The sequence below is a fragment of the Ictidomys tridecemlineatus genome, chromosome 9 (genome assembly GCF_052094955.1).
Source record: "Ictidomys tridecemlineatus isolate mIctTri1 chromosome 9, mIctTri1.hap1, whole genome shotgun sequence".
NCBI lineage: Eukaryota > Metazoa > Chordata > Mammalia > Rodentia > Sciuridae > Ictidomys > Ictidomys tridecemlineatus.
Window position 1 is genome coordinate 112,648,142 of NC_135485.1, and position 14,874 is coordinate 112,663,015.

Consider the following 14,874-nt stretch of genomic DNA (forward strand, 5'->3'; position numbering starts at 1 on the left):
TATCATTGCTCTCAAAATATTCTTTTCCTTAATAATGGCCCCTAACAGTACTTACCAGGTACTAATCCTTGCAAGAAGTTCTTAGATATATATTATCTCAGTGAATATTCAAAACTAACCCTCTGAATGAATTTTAGGGTATTAAGATTAATGAGAAATAATTAGGTTACTAAAGTACATGCCGATACAGATGGATCTCCAATGCATTATGCTAGTGAAAAAAGCTGAACTCAAAAATTTACAGGATTCCATTTTCTGACATTCTAGAAAAAACAGAATTATTAACAGTAAATAGTTCCAGGAGTGAAGAAAGAACTATAAGGGAATTGTGTTGGGGGGGGGGGGTATGGTATTGTCCCATCTCTTTTTTTTTTAACATTTATTTTTTAGTTGTAGTTGGACACAATACCTTTATTTTATCTCTTTATTTTTTAAAAATTATTTTTTAGTTGTACACAATACCTTTATTTTGTTTATTTATTTTTATGTGGTGCTGAGGATGGAACCCAGGGCCTCACACAGGCTAGGTGAGCACTCTACTGCTAAGCCACAACCCCAGCCCCACTGTCCTCTATCTTAATAACAATAAATCATGCTTACATAGCTACATTTGTGAAAACATACTCCAAAAGGGTGAATTTTACTGCATGTAAATTATACCTCAATAAAACAGACTTTTAAACAACAGCCTGGCTTAACATCAAGTCTTAAAGTCTGCTGAGAAGGAAATACCTAAAACAAGTTAAGTTAGTCAACAGATTTGATTAAAATTGTTTTTTTGGTTTGTTTAAGTCTGTCACAATTTCCATACAACAAGAATCAGAAGGCCTACTTCCTACCCATTTCTATTAATTAAGTGATAAATGCATTAAGAGAATATTTTGTGTTTCTGATTCTAAGCTTGATATCTACAAAACGAGAAAAATCACTCCTATTCTCAAGATGGCTGCAGCCATCAAAGATGATAAATACAATACTCGGAGAGAGACAGAATACATACAGCGTCAGCTAACCAAATGTAAATGCATGAATACATCAAATTCCGTCAAGGCTAAGGCTGAAATTTCAGCCTTAACAATAAAATTCTGTTATAAATGGTAACAGGGAAGGGAGAAAGCAAATTTTCTGGAACAGAATTAAGAAAGTAAAATAAGGGCTAAGGGTTTAGCTCAGTGGCAGAAGCACAACTAATACTGGTAAAACCATGGGCTCAATCCCTGGCACCAAAAAGAGAAGGAAAAAAAAAATAACACAGCTAGTGGGAATCACAAGTACATTAAACAGCTAGGATATTGACTAATGAGAATAACAATGGCCTTTTATAAATGTTTACTTTGGAAAATGGCACAAAAAAATGTCCATTTCTCAAAGATTACTATAGATGTCATTTTCTGCATGTTAATGCAATCATTTTGTAAAACATTTTCAGGTGCTTGCTCCATATCACCACCAAGTGATTTACATATTAACTAATTTAATAGTCACAAGAATCAAAAGATGGAAAGCGATTTTCAAAATTCACTGCTTAAAGCTTTAGCAAGTCCAAAAAGCACTTAAATCAGCAATGAAAGCATTCCTAAGGAATCATGTACAACCACAAGAATGGGATCCTAATTAGAATACGTTATATTCCATGTGTGTATGTCAAAATATACTCTACTGTCATATATATCTAAAAGAAACAATTTTTTTTTTTTAAAAAAAGAATGCTTGGAAGAATCCTTTGCTTACTATGCCTAAATTTTGTGTGCTAATCCTTATTCAAGAAGCTCTGGTTTGGGTTAGAAATATAACAGGGTAAGAAATTAAAATGCTACTCACTTTGCTGTCAGAGAACGAGAGTTTGCTGTTTAAGATCTTTCAAATGCTCTCAGATACGAACCACCAGCAAGACCCACAGAGCAGTGCTGAACTGTGTTATGCCTTGGGGACAATGGCTGTGTGTGTACACACAGGTACAGCAGTATTAAACACATAAATCAAGAGAGAGAAGAGGAGGTCCTCTTCCTGCGCCCCATGCTTTAGAGAGTCTTATTTTTCTTTGGCTCTCCTCCAGTTTTATTCCTCCCCATAGGCCATAGTGTGGAACTTTCTAGAACATCCACCAAGATACCGGAAGCTCTGAGATTTCCACCCAAACAGTTCCAAAACCGTTTCCAAGATCCATCCCATGACTACCTTGTCACAAGGATAAATGCTACCAGATGTGAGAGATGGGGAGGCAGCTGGATGGAGAGATATAGTCCATACACATACCACACGTAGAAGGGAGCTGGCTCTCCCATGCTTTCCACTTTCCAGAAATGAATTCAGAGGATTTAGGGCGTGATCAAGGCAGCCTCGGGAGGAACTGGGCATATACTCACTATCAAGACAGAGCAACACCAGTAATGGGGAGATGGCAAAAGCTGACAGGTGTACTGGCAGATAGATGTACCCAAGAGCCTAGATAGGGAAAAAGAAGTGCGCCAAAACCAGGATGCGGCAAAACGCAGTTCCTGGAAAAAGTGCCTCAGGCATCGGCTGGCCTTTGCAGTCCAGCTCTGCAGAGAGTAGGGGGGCAGGGATCTGCGTAACTGGGAGCTGGGTGTCCAATAGGAAGGTTTTGAAGGCCGAGGAGATGGTAGGGTAGCAACAGGAGGAATCTGGTGCAGTATGAGCGCACAACCATCAGCTGATAGCGAGGAACCAGTCAAGTGCCGCGATTTAAAAGGGCGGGGCTGCAGCCGACGTCACCACCGCGGCACTCGTCACCCGCGCTTGCCGCATCCCATCCACAAGCTCTCTCTGGACCAGCTCGGGTGCACACGCGTCTCTGCGGGAGCCAGCCTAGACCTCTGCGGCAACTCCTGTATCATGGCCGACTCCGAGAACCAGGGACCTGCGGAGCCCAGCCAGGCGGCAGCGGCGGCGGCAGCGGCGGCAGCCGAGGCAACTGAGGAGGTAATGGCGGAAGGCGGTGCGCAGGGTGGAGATTCTGACAGCGCCGCTGGCCACAGTGACAGCGCGGCTGCTCAGATGGCTGAGGAGCCCCAGACCCCCGCAGAGAATGCTCCAAAGCCTAAAAATGACTTTATTGAGAGCCTGCCTAATTCGGTGAAATGCCGCGTCCTGGCGCTCAAAAAGCTGCAGAAGCGATGCGATAAGATCGAGGCCAAATTTGATAAGGAATTTCAGGCTCTGGAGAAAAAGTATAATGACATCTATAAGCCCCTACTCGCCAAGATCCAGGAGCTCACCGGAGAGATGGAGGGCTGTGCATGGACCCTGGAGGGGGAGGAAGAGGAGGAGGAGGAATACGAGGAAGAGGAGGAGGAGGGCGAGGAGGAGGAGGAGGAGGAGGCTGCGGCAGCCGCGGGGGCGGCCGCGCGGGTGAGAGATGACAGTCACCATGCCGAGATGCCCGATGACGCCAAGAAATAAGCGGGGGCAGAGATCACCGGGAGAGAGTCGCCGTAAACAACAATCCATTTTTTTTTTCTTTTAAATATTGGTGGACTGTAAAAGGCTCAGGTTTTTGACCAAAAATACAATGTGAATCTATTCTGACATTCCTAAAATAATTTAAATTGAAGCAATTCGATTCTGGTCAGCCCATTTCAAATTTGACTTTCATTTCGAACACAACAAAGGTATCAAAAGATGTCGAAGAATACCAAATTAGGCTTAAAATGGTTTTTTCATGATCTGTGAGGACTGGGATTGAGGCTGCAATGGGTGTCAGCAGATGTAAAAGAAAGTACGTCACTTGAAATCCATTCATAACGCGACCATTACCCTACCCATGGAACAACCCAAGCCAAACTGTACTGCATTCTCTATGCTAATTCTTCTTTAGTCCTTACATTTCCCAATGCAGAGAAAGCGAACCCAAGAAAGACGTCATCTTTTAAGACTTTGCTTTTGCAATCCGGACATCAGCTTTACCACGTCAGAGGAGAGACGGTGAGAGACTGTGTGGAGGAAGCCTGCGATGGAGATCATGAGACTATTGCTAATGAGGCCAGGAAAACTGCCATTTCAATTTCTGAAAAATGTTCTGAATATTTGAATCTAGAGCAAAACATGGTTTCAAGAAGGAGAGTGTATAACATGTATAATATTGTCAACATACGTATTCATTAGTTACAGTTTCATGTTTAAGTGTTTTCTTGGTAGTGTCTTTACAAAGGCGTAAAAATTACCCTAAATGTTTTAAGTCACTTTACCTAGAATTGTAGAAATATTAATTTACTTGAAGAGATGTAGAATGTAGCAAATTCTGTAAAGCATGTGTACCCAGTGTTATGTAGTTTGATCCTTGTGAAGTCTTTGTCATGTAGCTTTTAGGGTGTAGCTGTGAAAATCATCAGAACTCCTCACTGAAGCTAATGTTTGGGAAAAAAATATATACTTGAAGAACCAATCCAAGTGTGTGCCCCCATCCCCAGCTCAGAAGTAGAAAGGGTTTAAGTTTGCTTGTATTAGCTGTGCCTTCATTATTTTGCTATTTAAATGTGACATATTAAATATAAAATGGTGCATAATCAAATTTTACTGCTTGAGGATAGACTGGCATACAGAAAGGATTTTGAGGAAAGAACACATTTAATGTAAAGACTCTTAGCTTCTTTGTGGGTTTTGAATTATGTGTCAGTCAGTGATCTACAAAAAACCATAAGCATAAAGTTGTTTACCACTGTGGTGTTAATAAAACAGTATTTTCAAAAAAAAAAAAGGACTTGGTATTCTTACTGCGTATATTCTCATCTATAAAAGGGAATGGTCCCTTATGAGTTAATACACATTAACCCTATAGAACAGTAAGTGCTGGATAATTTTCAGCTATTATCAATATGGTTACAGAAAAATTTAACCCTCCCATTACAAAAGGGGATAACACAGCCATCATTATATCCCTACTTATTATTTATTATCAGAAAAGAATTTGCCATTTAATTCAGAAATACAGAAAATTCAATAAACTTGATTTCTTCAACATAAAATCAGGTTTTGATTTCCTCTAAGAATAAAAGACTTTAACATGACATTATGAATATACAAAAATGGTTATCTTCAACTTTATGTTTGGACATTCCGAATAAAGAAAAAAACAAAACAAAAAACTAGGCTCCAAAAAAAATTTTAAAAATCAGATGCCAATCTCTTCCATTTCTTAAGGGTTAAAATTACGCAGAAGCAAAAGCTGACTGTTTTTGTAGGAAATGGAAGGCAGCTCTGACCTGTTGCTAATGACAACAGTGAGTACAAACACCTCGGGTAATGTTAATCTTCCAGATAGCCAGAAATTAAAAATTTCCTTTTAATTTAAAAGAAAATTAAAATAACAATACATAAGTCATGATTATCTTAAATCATGATTATTTTAACAAAGCAAAGAAAAAACTAATAAAATATTCATTTCTTATCTCTAGAAATGAGAGATTCTCATTTAATATTTTTATAGATCCAGTAAAAAGCAAAATTGATTAAAATACTAATAAAAGATCTACTTACTAGGGAAAAAAACTTGGCAGACATATGATTATTTGTATGAAGAAAACCCATTCAGCTGAAAAACTATTAGATAAAAAATGATTCAAATACTAATAATGGGAAAAAAATTTTGCAGGCATATGATTATTTATATAAAGAAAACCCAGAGAATCAGCTGAAAAACTATTAGATAATCGTCTGATAACTGATCTGGCTATCAGATAACAAAGAAAAATTTCTACTAAAAATAATCAAAATATATGGAAAAGGATTTCACAGTAGAAATAGCAAGACAAAAAATATTTATATCAACTTCTGATAAAAAATTATATATAATCTATGTGAAAAGAATAAACATTGGCCTTCACAAATGTAACATAGGCCTTTGAATTGTAAGATAGAAATAAAAAATATATGTTAGTTCTTCTCAAATTAACCTTTAATTTGTCACAATCCACCAAAACTCAAACTTGATGTGGAACTTATTAACATATACCCCTCATGCTTACTCATTAGAATAGCTAAGAAAACTTAGTAATATAGACTTTAATGGACAAAAAATTTTTAATTGAAGAAAATACACAAAATATTTATCAATTACTGGACATGTAAAGTCAAAGCGTGGCATAAAACCAAAAGGACAACACATAAATTAGGAAATTATAAAAAATTATACATATAATCAACATTTTCAAATGCAAATAATTGGGAATAAAATCTATAATTATATTCAATGTGATTTATATTCAAATCTATAATTATATTTCAATGGGCTCAAAAAGAGCTAACAGTCAATGTAATAGTTCATATGAACCATATGAAAATCAAGTGTTTTATAACAATATATAAAGGATATAAGTAGGTTACTTTAAAAGGAGGAAATAAGATACTGAAATGGAAAGATGCATTCCTATATGGCGGCAGCACTAGGAGAAACAGGGCTCTAGCAAGCTCTTGAGACACAAGTTCCCCAGGGTGTGCTCTGATCAGCAGTCTTTCTTTTATAAGGCTTTAGCTCTTGGGTTTTCACTCCTTCAAGGATACGGGGATGTTTATGATGCAGTTCTTAATGCATAATGTTTCCACCATTTCCTAACTCGGCTGATCCTGGAGTACTTATTTGATAGTTTGTCAGTCAGTCATAAAACCTGCAAGTTAACAGCTAGCAAGAAACCCTCCCTTCAAAGCCAATCAAATACTATCAATCAATAAACCATTTTTAACCCATTTTAGGCCAAACTTAGTCAACAAAGCACAAAACAGCAGAAAGAAGGACAGAATGCATTACATGTAAAACTGCAGCACTCGGATGCTTACTGTGCAAGCAGGGCACAGCAGCTCTCTCTGCTTGCGAGTTTCATACACAGATACATCTGCATTAGACACACACGACACAAATGCTTTTTTCTTTTTTCTTCTTTTATTAAGGTGAAATCCACTTAATATAAAATTAGTCATTTTAAAGAAAAAATTCAGGGGCATTTTGCACATTGAATGATGTTGCATGGATACCACCTCTTATTTGTTTAAAAAAATATTTTAGAAATAGACATACCAGAAAAAGGGATCAATGTTGTGCAGAATATGTAAAGTATCCTAGGTATAAAAAAAATAATGAAATTGAATTTATCTATTTTTTGGTAAAAAAAGAATACCACAATATAAGGTTTTAGTGACATGGATATTCTCATACACTGATGATGTGTAAAAAGGTACAATTCATTAGCAAAATCAATTTAGCAAAAATATCTGTCAACACATTCAAAATGCTATACATTTTATTTCATCCTTGGAATCTTATTAAAAAAAATTTAAAAGCAAAAAAAAAAGAACACCTTTACACATAAAAGAGAAAAAAGGGAAATAAAAAAACATACAAGCCAAATATCCAAATAAAATAACACATTAACACAGCAGACTGTACAACTATTATTAAGATGTCCATAAATATTTTGTAACACTTTAATACTATATAAGCACTGTCCCTATACCTGTTTAAAAATTCAGACATTCAATTTCATACACATACAGTATGTTTTAACTAAGCCAACCTTGTTTTCAAAACATTACATAGCCTACTTGGTAAAACAGCAAACTCTTTACAATAATTTTTCTTCCCCGGGGAGAAGGATACAGGAACTCTGGAGCCCCAGCCGCAGGCTCTCAGTTGTAGTACACCGATGCTCATGGAGCACTAAGCTGAACAGCTGGTTTTGAATCTTGGACTTCCCACTGTGTAACCCTGACCAAGTAACCTATGCCTCTTTGTGCCTCAGTTTCCTCATCTGTGAAGTAGGGAGGCTTACCTGTTAAACACTTATAATAGTGCCTGACACATGGTAAGCACTAAGAAAGTGTTCCTGGCATCTTAATTATCTGCTATTCCTGTAACAATCCAGTACAAATGTAATGCAGACTTTAAAGATTGCACCTTTCATATACTATTCATGAGAGGTTAACTGAAGTTAATCAGAATTCTAACCTCAATAGATTTTTAAAAAATATTTTTAGTTATAGATGGACACAATAACTTTATTTTATTCATTTATTTTTATGGGGTGCTGATGATCGAACCTAGCACCTCACACAGGCTAGGCAAGTGCTCCACCCCTGAGCTACAGCCCCAGATCTTAAGGAGAAAGAAGTGTTTGTCATGCGTTAAGTTTTATTCACAGGAACCCTTTGGAGCATTTACCTTACTAAGTCTAGCATTTCTCAGTGTTTAGTCCTTTTACTGTTTATTGTCACTCTTCCCCCATTTCCCTCATACAGGGGAACATACAGAAGGACAGCAATTGTGATTAATTTAATCATATCAAATCAAAGTAAATTTGGGGGGATCTATAACAATATGTGAGTTTTTAATTAGTGGTAATAACACCAATATAGCATATGATAAATACTTAAACATGAGTAGTCATATGATATAGTATTATCCAGATGTGACGACAGCGGTGGCAAGATTTAGCTATGATGCAGATACCAGCATCAACCACAGATATTCCTTTACCCCGCTGTCTATAACTCATTTGACTGTGTAGTTCTTGTCCAAGGATAGAAAGCAATTTTAAGACCAAATAGAATGAAATAAATTATGGATCCACAATTGGTATTCCTCCGGCATTGCCCTCCAAGGCAGCCATGATAGCAAATATCTTACTGTTAATGAAAACAGCTTCAATGTCAATAGTATCTGTGTACCCAGATGCCTAAATTAAAAATCCAACAGATATTATTCCTACAGTTTTTTCATTTCTTATCTTATTCATATCATACAGGACCCCTGGTGACAAGATTATGGCATATAGCAAGCAAAGGAATGCAGATATAACGATTAATCTTTTATCACTTCATAAACCTTCTTACCAGGATCTCAAGGTACTTTGCTGATAAGATGTGTTTTGTGCAGCTTAAAATGAAATGGGGATAAAAATCAAATGTCTTTTCTTCTGGCTGCCACTAATGAAAACAGCTGAATTAAGTAGTGTGGCAGTAACCATATTAGATTCTTGGAAGCTGCTCAACAGTATTATGGGCTGAATGTTTGTGGCCCCCACTCCCAAATTCATATGTTGAAACACTGCCTTCCAATGAGATGGTAGTAAGAAAGTGGAACCTATGGAAGGTAAAGTGGATCAGATAAAGTCATGAGGGTAAGCCCTCCTGAAGGGGACTGTTTATAGGAGCCATGAGAGCTTGTGTTCCCTCACTGCCCTCCACCATTCAAGTATAAGTAGTTGGCCTTCAAAGAGGACCCTCACTAGAATGTAACCAATGTTGACACCATGATTTTTGGACTTTCAGCCTCCAAAACCATGAGAAACACATTTCTGTTGTTTATAAACCACCCCATCTATGGTACTTTGTTACAGCAATCTGGACTAGGATAAACAGATTACTGAAAGCAGCAGGATCTGTCACCAAGTGACACAGAAACAAGTAAACAGTGACTAACACAGTATGGATGAGCTCACTGTGTGCTTAGTGAGTGCTAGTGACCCTGAAAAGCCAGAACTTAAATTTCTACCTAACACAGAATTGGTTACATATGTTAATCTCAAATATAGTATAACGGGGAATCCCTATTTTGCTTGGCAATATGTAACATAATCACATATTTTATTGTACAAAGACTTTTAAAACTTTCGAAAACTATTACTTAGTAAATCAGTAACAAAAAAATATGGAGTTTTCTAATACAAGATAAATAATATGGGCTCCTTTTTGTGATCTTATATATATTTTGGTTTTGGCTCATAGTCACTGTATAGTGCTCATAGCCCTAGATATTTTCTAAATAACTAGTATAATAAGATTAAAAGATTTTTTTCATTTTTGTCCTTGGTTCTGCCACAGCTTCAGAATAGTTTTAGAGAAAAAAAGTTAAAGACCACAATGTTATAGTGCTTTAGTCTGTAGAAGCAAGCCTTAGAACAAAAAAAATCTCTCTTGGCTTCCCCTGCACCCCTCCCCCTTTTTAATGGACACAAATATAAATTTTATTTATTTATTTTTATGTGGTGCTGAGGATTGAACCCAGTGCCTCACAAGTGCAAGGCAAGCACTCTACCGCTGAGCCACAGTCACAGTCCCTCCCCTGCCCTTTTTCCATCTAAGAAATTATTTCTGTCTCCCAAGGCAGGTTCATACAAAGAAAGAAATAAACATGGCCATGATGCGGCAAATTTATAATCACAGTGCTAAAGTAAGAAGATCACTTGAGTTCAAGAGTTGAGACCACCGTGACAACATAGGGAGACCCTGCCTCAAAAACAAAAAAAAGAAAGAAAAAATTCTCTGACTCATCTAGTAGTAAATCATAAGACCCCGATTCCAGAAAGGGTCCTACTCCATTCCTGGAAGAAGGGAATATTGCTCAGACAGGCAAGAAGATGGGCCTTGCTGGATTTCCCTACTCAGTCTCTTGGCATGAAATCATACCCTTTTTATCCAATCACATTTCTACATGGTTGACCATGCTTCAGTCATGCTTATATAATGAAGTCTTAGGGCTAGGGTTGTGACTCAGCAGAAGAGTGCTCGCCTAGCATATGCAAGGCACTAGGTTCAGTCCTCAGCACCATATAAAAATAAATAAATAAAATAAATGAAGTCTCCATCAAAATTCAAAAGGACAGGGTTCAGAGAACTTCTGGACAGTTGAACACATGGGAGCTCCACACTGTGTCTCACACCTCATCCTATGCATCTCTTCATTTATATCCCTTCTAACATCCTTTATAATAAATCAGTAAATGTGCATATGTGTTTCTCTGAGTTCTATGACTTGCTCAAGTAAATTAATCGAACCCAAGTAGGAGGTTGTAGGAACCTTGACTTATAAGCTAGTCAGTCAGGGGTACAAGTAAAACAATCTGGGGCTTGCAACTGGCACCTGACAGAGAAGCCCCCCAACTTGTGGGATCTGACACTCTCTCCTTGGATTACAGAGTGCTCAGCTGGTATCTGCTGCAGAAAACATTGCTTGCTTGCTTGCTTACTAGTGGGACAAAAACCCCACACCTTTTGGGGTCACATAAGTAATCTGTGTTGTGAGAGTACAAGAGGTTAAACTGAGTTTATTTTTCTTTCTGTTGCCTTAAAAGTTCTTTTTGATTTATGTATAATTTTTAAATTAAAATATGTATTATTTATGTATTATCATTAAAATAACATATGTGTTAGCAGAACATCTTTATCATAGATGCTCTGTAAGAGCAGTTCTAAAGTCATACAAATGAAAAGGGATAGAAAAGAAAATCAGCATGCCTTTTAAATAAATAACATGCTGGGCCAGTGATCATTAATTCCATTGAATTTAAAACAAAACAAAAAAAAATTGCCTAGCATGTGCAAACCCCTGGGTTCAACCCCCAGCACCAAATAATAAAAAAAAAAATTAAATTCTCAGAGTCAGTGAAAGCAGAGTTGAGCAATGTCCGTGACCACACTTAGGCCAGCAATAGTGGAGATTGAAAAAAAGATCCATGAACAAGGTTTTATAGTGTAACACCTAAACTTAGCAAATAATGGTGGCTTCTTATTATCTGCTGAATGAAGTCTCATTTCTTTAATTATCAATCTTCTGTAATCTAATCCTGTAGCTAAGCCAATGTCAGTTGTTCAAATAAAGCTTTTGCCAGTAAAGTTCCTGCCCAACACCCATCTCTAACTTATTGTTCTCTGCCTAAAATAGCAAACCAGATTTATGCATCACTTTACAAAGCTTTCATTTTTATGTCCATTTCTCTACTTTCTAGCATTCAAATCTTAGTAGGCTTCTAAACCTAGCTCTATCCCCAATCTGTTCTCCTAGTTGCATCTGTTCAAGTTGAATTCTCTGAACGCCTTCAGATTTGACCACTCAATTTAGTCTTCATGTTCCATTTATGGTTGCATGAAACGAGATTATCACCCTAAATAAACTGTTATATTTCAGTATTCCTGCATAGTTTGTCTTCCAACTGTTGAGTCAATTCAACTGTTGATTCAAAGAAATGTCTGTTGAATAAGGAGAGAGACATTGAGAGTGACAGGAAAAGAGAGAGAAGCAGAGACAAAGAGGAAAAACTCAGAAAGACAAAACATAGCAAAAATAACAGAGACAAAAGTAAGCTAAGAGAAATAACATGGTAAAGATACAAACAGGAATTATAAGACCCAAGAAATATCTCAATTACAGACTATGTCACAAATTGTCTATACCTGCACTAGTTCACTCTCTTCCCCACCCAGTGCACTGTCACAGAGCACACTGACTCACCAGAGTAGGAAGACATTCTCAGTGTTCGCTTCTTCAGACTGTTTGCATATCCCATTGTTAGAATCTTTCAAATGATATATATGTTATCTTTTCTAAAAGCTGATGCAAAAGCTAACACATCCTTTGCAAGACTGAGGCTGTAGGCCACACTCTGCTTAATGACAGGGAGATGCTCAACATAATGCACCAGATGGGCTCATTGTTGAGCGAATATCAAAGTATTCTCACATAAGCCAAGACAGTCATTTGACATGACCTCTTGATACGATCAAGAGACATGGTAAACATGAAATGCCTGAAGCTGCTGCAAGTGTAACGTGGCATACTCTTTTACAGTAAACCTTTTTTTTTGTAAGTAGGAGCCCCTATAAAATAATGATAAAAATTATAGTAATATACAAACCCGTAACATACTTGTTTATTATTTGCATATTATGTTTCATATGTAATTGTATATGGCTGGCAGCAGCACAGCAAGCTTCTCGTACACTGCATCTCCACAAATGTGTGAGTAATGTGCTGTACTATGACATTATGACAGCTGCAATATCACAAGGTGATAGAAATCTCTCAGTCTATTATAATCTTTTGGGATCACCACAGTATATTCAATCAGTCATTGAAATAAATGTCATTATGTGGCACACGACTACATATCTACATATGTACCTGGTACATATGCTATAATGCAATCACCAAAATTAGGAAAAGAAATAATCTAAACCAACATAGCCATTTCATAAATCCGCCATATATTTTCTCATTCTAAAAACATTTTCAGACTATATGGGATAATGGGCTTGTTCTTATTAAGAAAATAAAGAACTGAAAATAAATTACTTGCTATTCTAAAAACTACCAGTGTTACATATGTAAAGAAAACTGCTTTTAGCTCTAAGAAATTCTTATCAAATAAATATTTTTATTGCAAAATCTAATTGAGACAAGACAAGCCTCTACATTAGGGTCTCCAGAACCAACATAATTTCATCATCTGAAGCCATTTTTGTTGGATGTCCGGTAGCTTCTTTATCATCTCACTAAACTGGTACAATTGCTCACACTCCACCCCCCTACCCCCGCCACAAAACCAAGGCTTCCTGGATAGTCTAGAAGGCTTACAGGACAAAAATGGTTACTAAAGTTACATTAGGTCATACAAGCTGAGCACCCCTAACCTAGAAACCTGAAACCCAAATACTCCAAAATCTGGAACTTTGAGTATAACATGATGTTCAAAAAGTTTCAGATTTTAGATCTGTGGATTAGGTAGCTCTGCTGGTAAAGTGCCTGCAAACAGCCTAAAATCTGAAAACTCAGAAATCTGAAACTTCTGATCTGAAGCATTTCAGGTACAGGATAGTGAATCTGCACTAGCTTCTAGTTATTTTTAATACTGTCAAAGGATGAAAGAAGTCTACACATTCTTCTATCATTTCTATTTTCAAAAGGAAAGAGTTATGGAAGGAAACCAAGACTCAAGAGTAAATATGGATACAGTGAATATTATAGGACTTCTAATTATATCCTCGTAATTATTATTATTATTAAAGATCAGTGTTAGAAATTAAAAAAATAATTCCCTAACATGCTTACAAATAGAATCCAGTTTCTGTACTTGCGTCACAGTTTAAATGATCTTTTGCTTTCCCCTGTAAAGGCTTCCTCACTCATAGCCCTTCCTGTTGGAGACTGACATTCTTTCATACACCCATCCTCCCCCACATGCTTTTTTTCTAAGCCAGGAAGTATTATCTCAGCCCTGTATGCCTATAATGCTCAAATTCTCAACTAAAGGGTCTGCATTTTATTCTAATTGTACAGCTCATTTGAGAATGCACATTTTCTTTGTCCTTGTTTTTTATTTATTTTGCTTCACGGCTTCTTTTTTTAAAAAATTTTTTAATACCTTGATCTTCTTTCTTTCTTTCTTTATTATGTGGTGCTGAGGATCGAACCCAAGGCCTTGCCTGTGTCAGGCAAGCACTCTACCGCTGAGCCACAACCCCAGCCCTTCATGGCCTCTTTCTTTGTGGTTCTCATTGTAAATGACCTCAAATTCACTGGTGATTGGGAATGGCGTAAGTAACTAAACAAAATAATCATATAAGACTTCGTTCTTAAAATACATATATGCTTTCAGTTTTAAGTATAATCACCTTGGTATCAAGCCGATACATCAAAAGCAACATATTCTAAATGGAACTTTTCCCCCCTCAAACCTGCTTTACAGTCTGTTCCCTATTAGTAAGTTGTCCAAATTAGAAACCCCGTAATTGTTATCAAAACACCCCTCATTTGTACAATCAATGTATAATCAGACACTTGCCTGTTGATTATATATCCAACTTCATATTCCTACTATGTCCATTCTTTACCTCAAGTACCTTAAGAGCCTCCTATGGGCTTCCATGCACATGGTCTCTCTCCATATAGCTAAAGTTATTTTTCTATGTCCATATGGCCACTAAAGTTATCTTTCTAAAACTTATATAAACACAATCCAGTCCCATCCAACCTCCTGATAACCTTCACTCTGACACTATCACAACCATTATCCATCCACGTCTTATCCCACACACCACAAGGACTGAACAATCTTTATCATGTGTTGACCTTAAGAGTCCTGACTCATG

The 14,874-nt window shown here is 36.9% G+C and overlaps 2 protein-coding genes across 4 annotated transcripts in view; one reads left to right on the forward strand and one right to left on the reverse strand.

Annotated features, from left to right (window-relative positions):
• The window catches only part of Herc3 (HECT and RLD domain containing E3 ubiquitin protein ligase 3), a 121,953-nt gene that overhangs the window by 17,129 nt on the left and 89,950 nt on the right, over positions 1 to 14,874 (reverse strand). The gene's annotated exons all lie outside the window — the stretch shown is intronic.
• Positions 2,718 to 4,064, forward strand: Nap1l5 (nucleosome assembly protein 1 like 5). The gene has a single exon (XM_005337526.5). The coding sequence runs from the start codon at positions 2,857 to 2,859 to the stop codon at positions 3,421 to 3,423; it is 567 nt and encodes a 188-aa protein (XP_005337583.2). The 5' UTR covers positions 2,718 to 2,856; the 3' UTR covers positions 3,424 to 4,064.

Coding starts and splice junctions, on each gene's coding strand:
- Nap1l5 (XM_005337526.5), top strand. CDS start 2,857: ATGGCCGACTCCGAGAACCAGGGACCTGCGGAGCCCAGCCAGGCGGCA.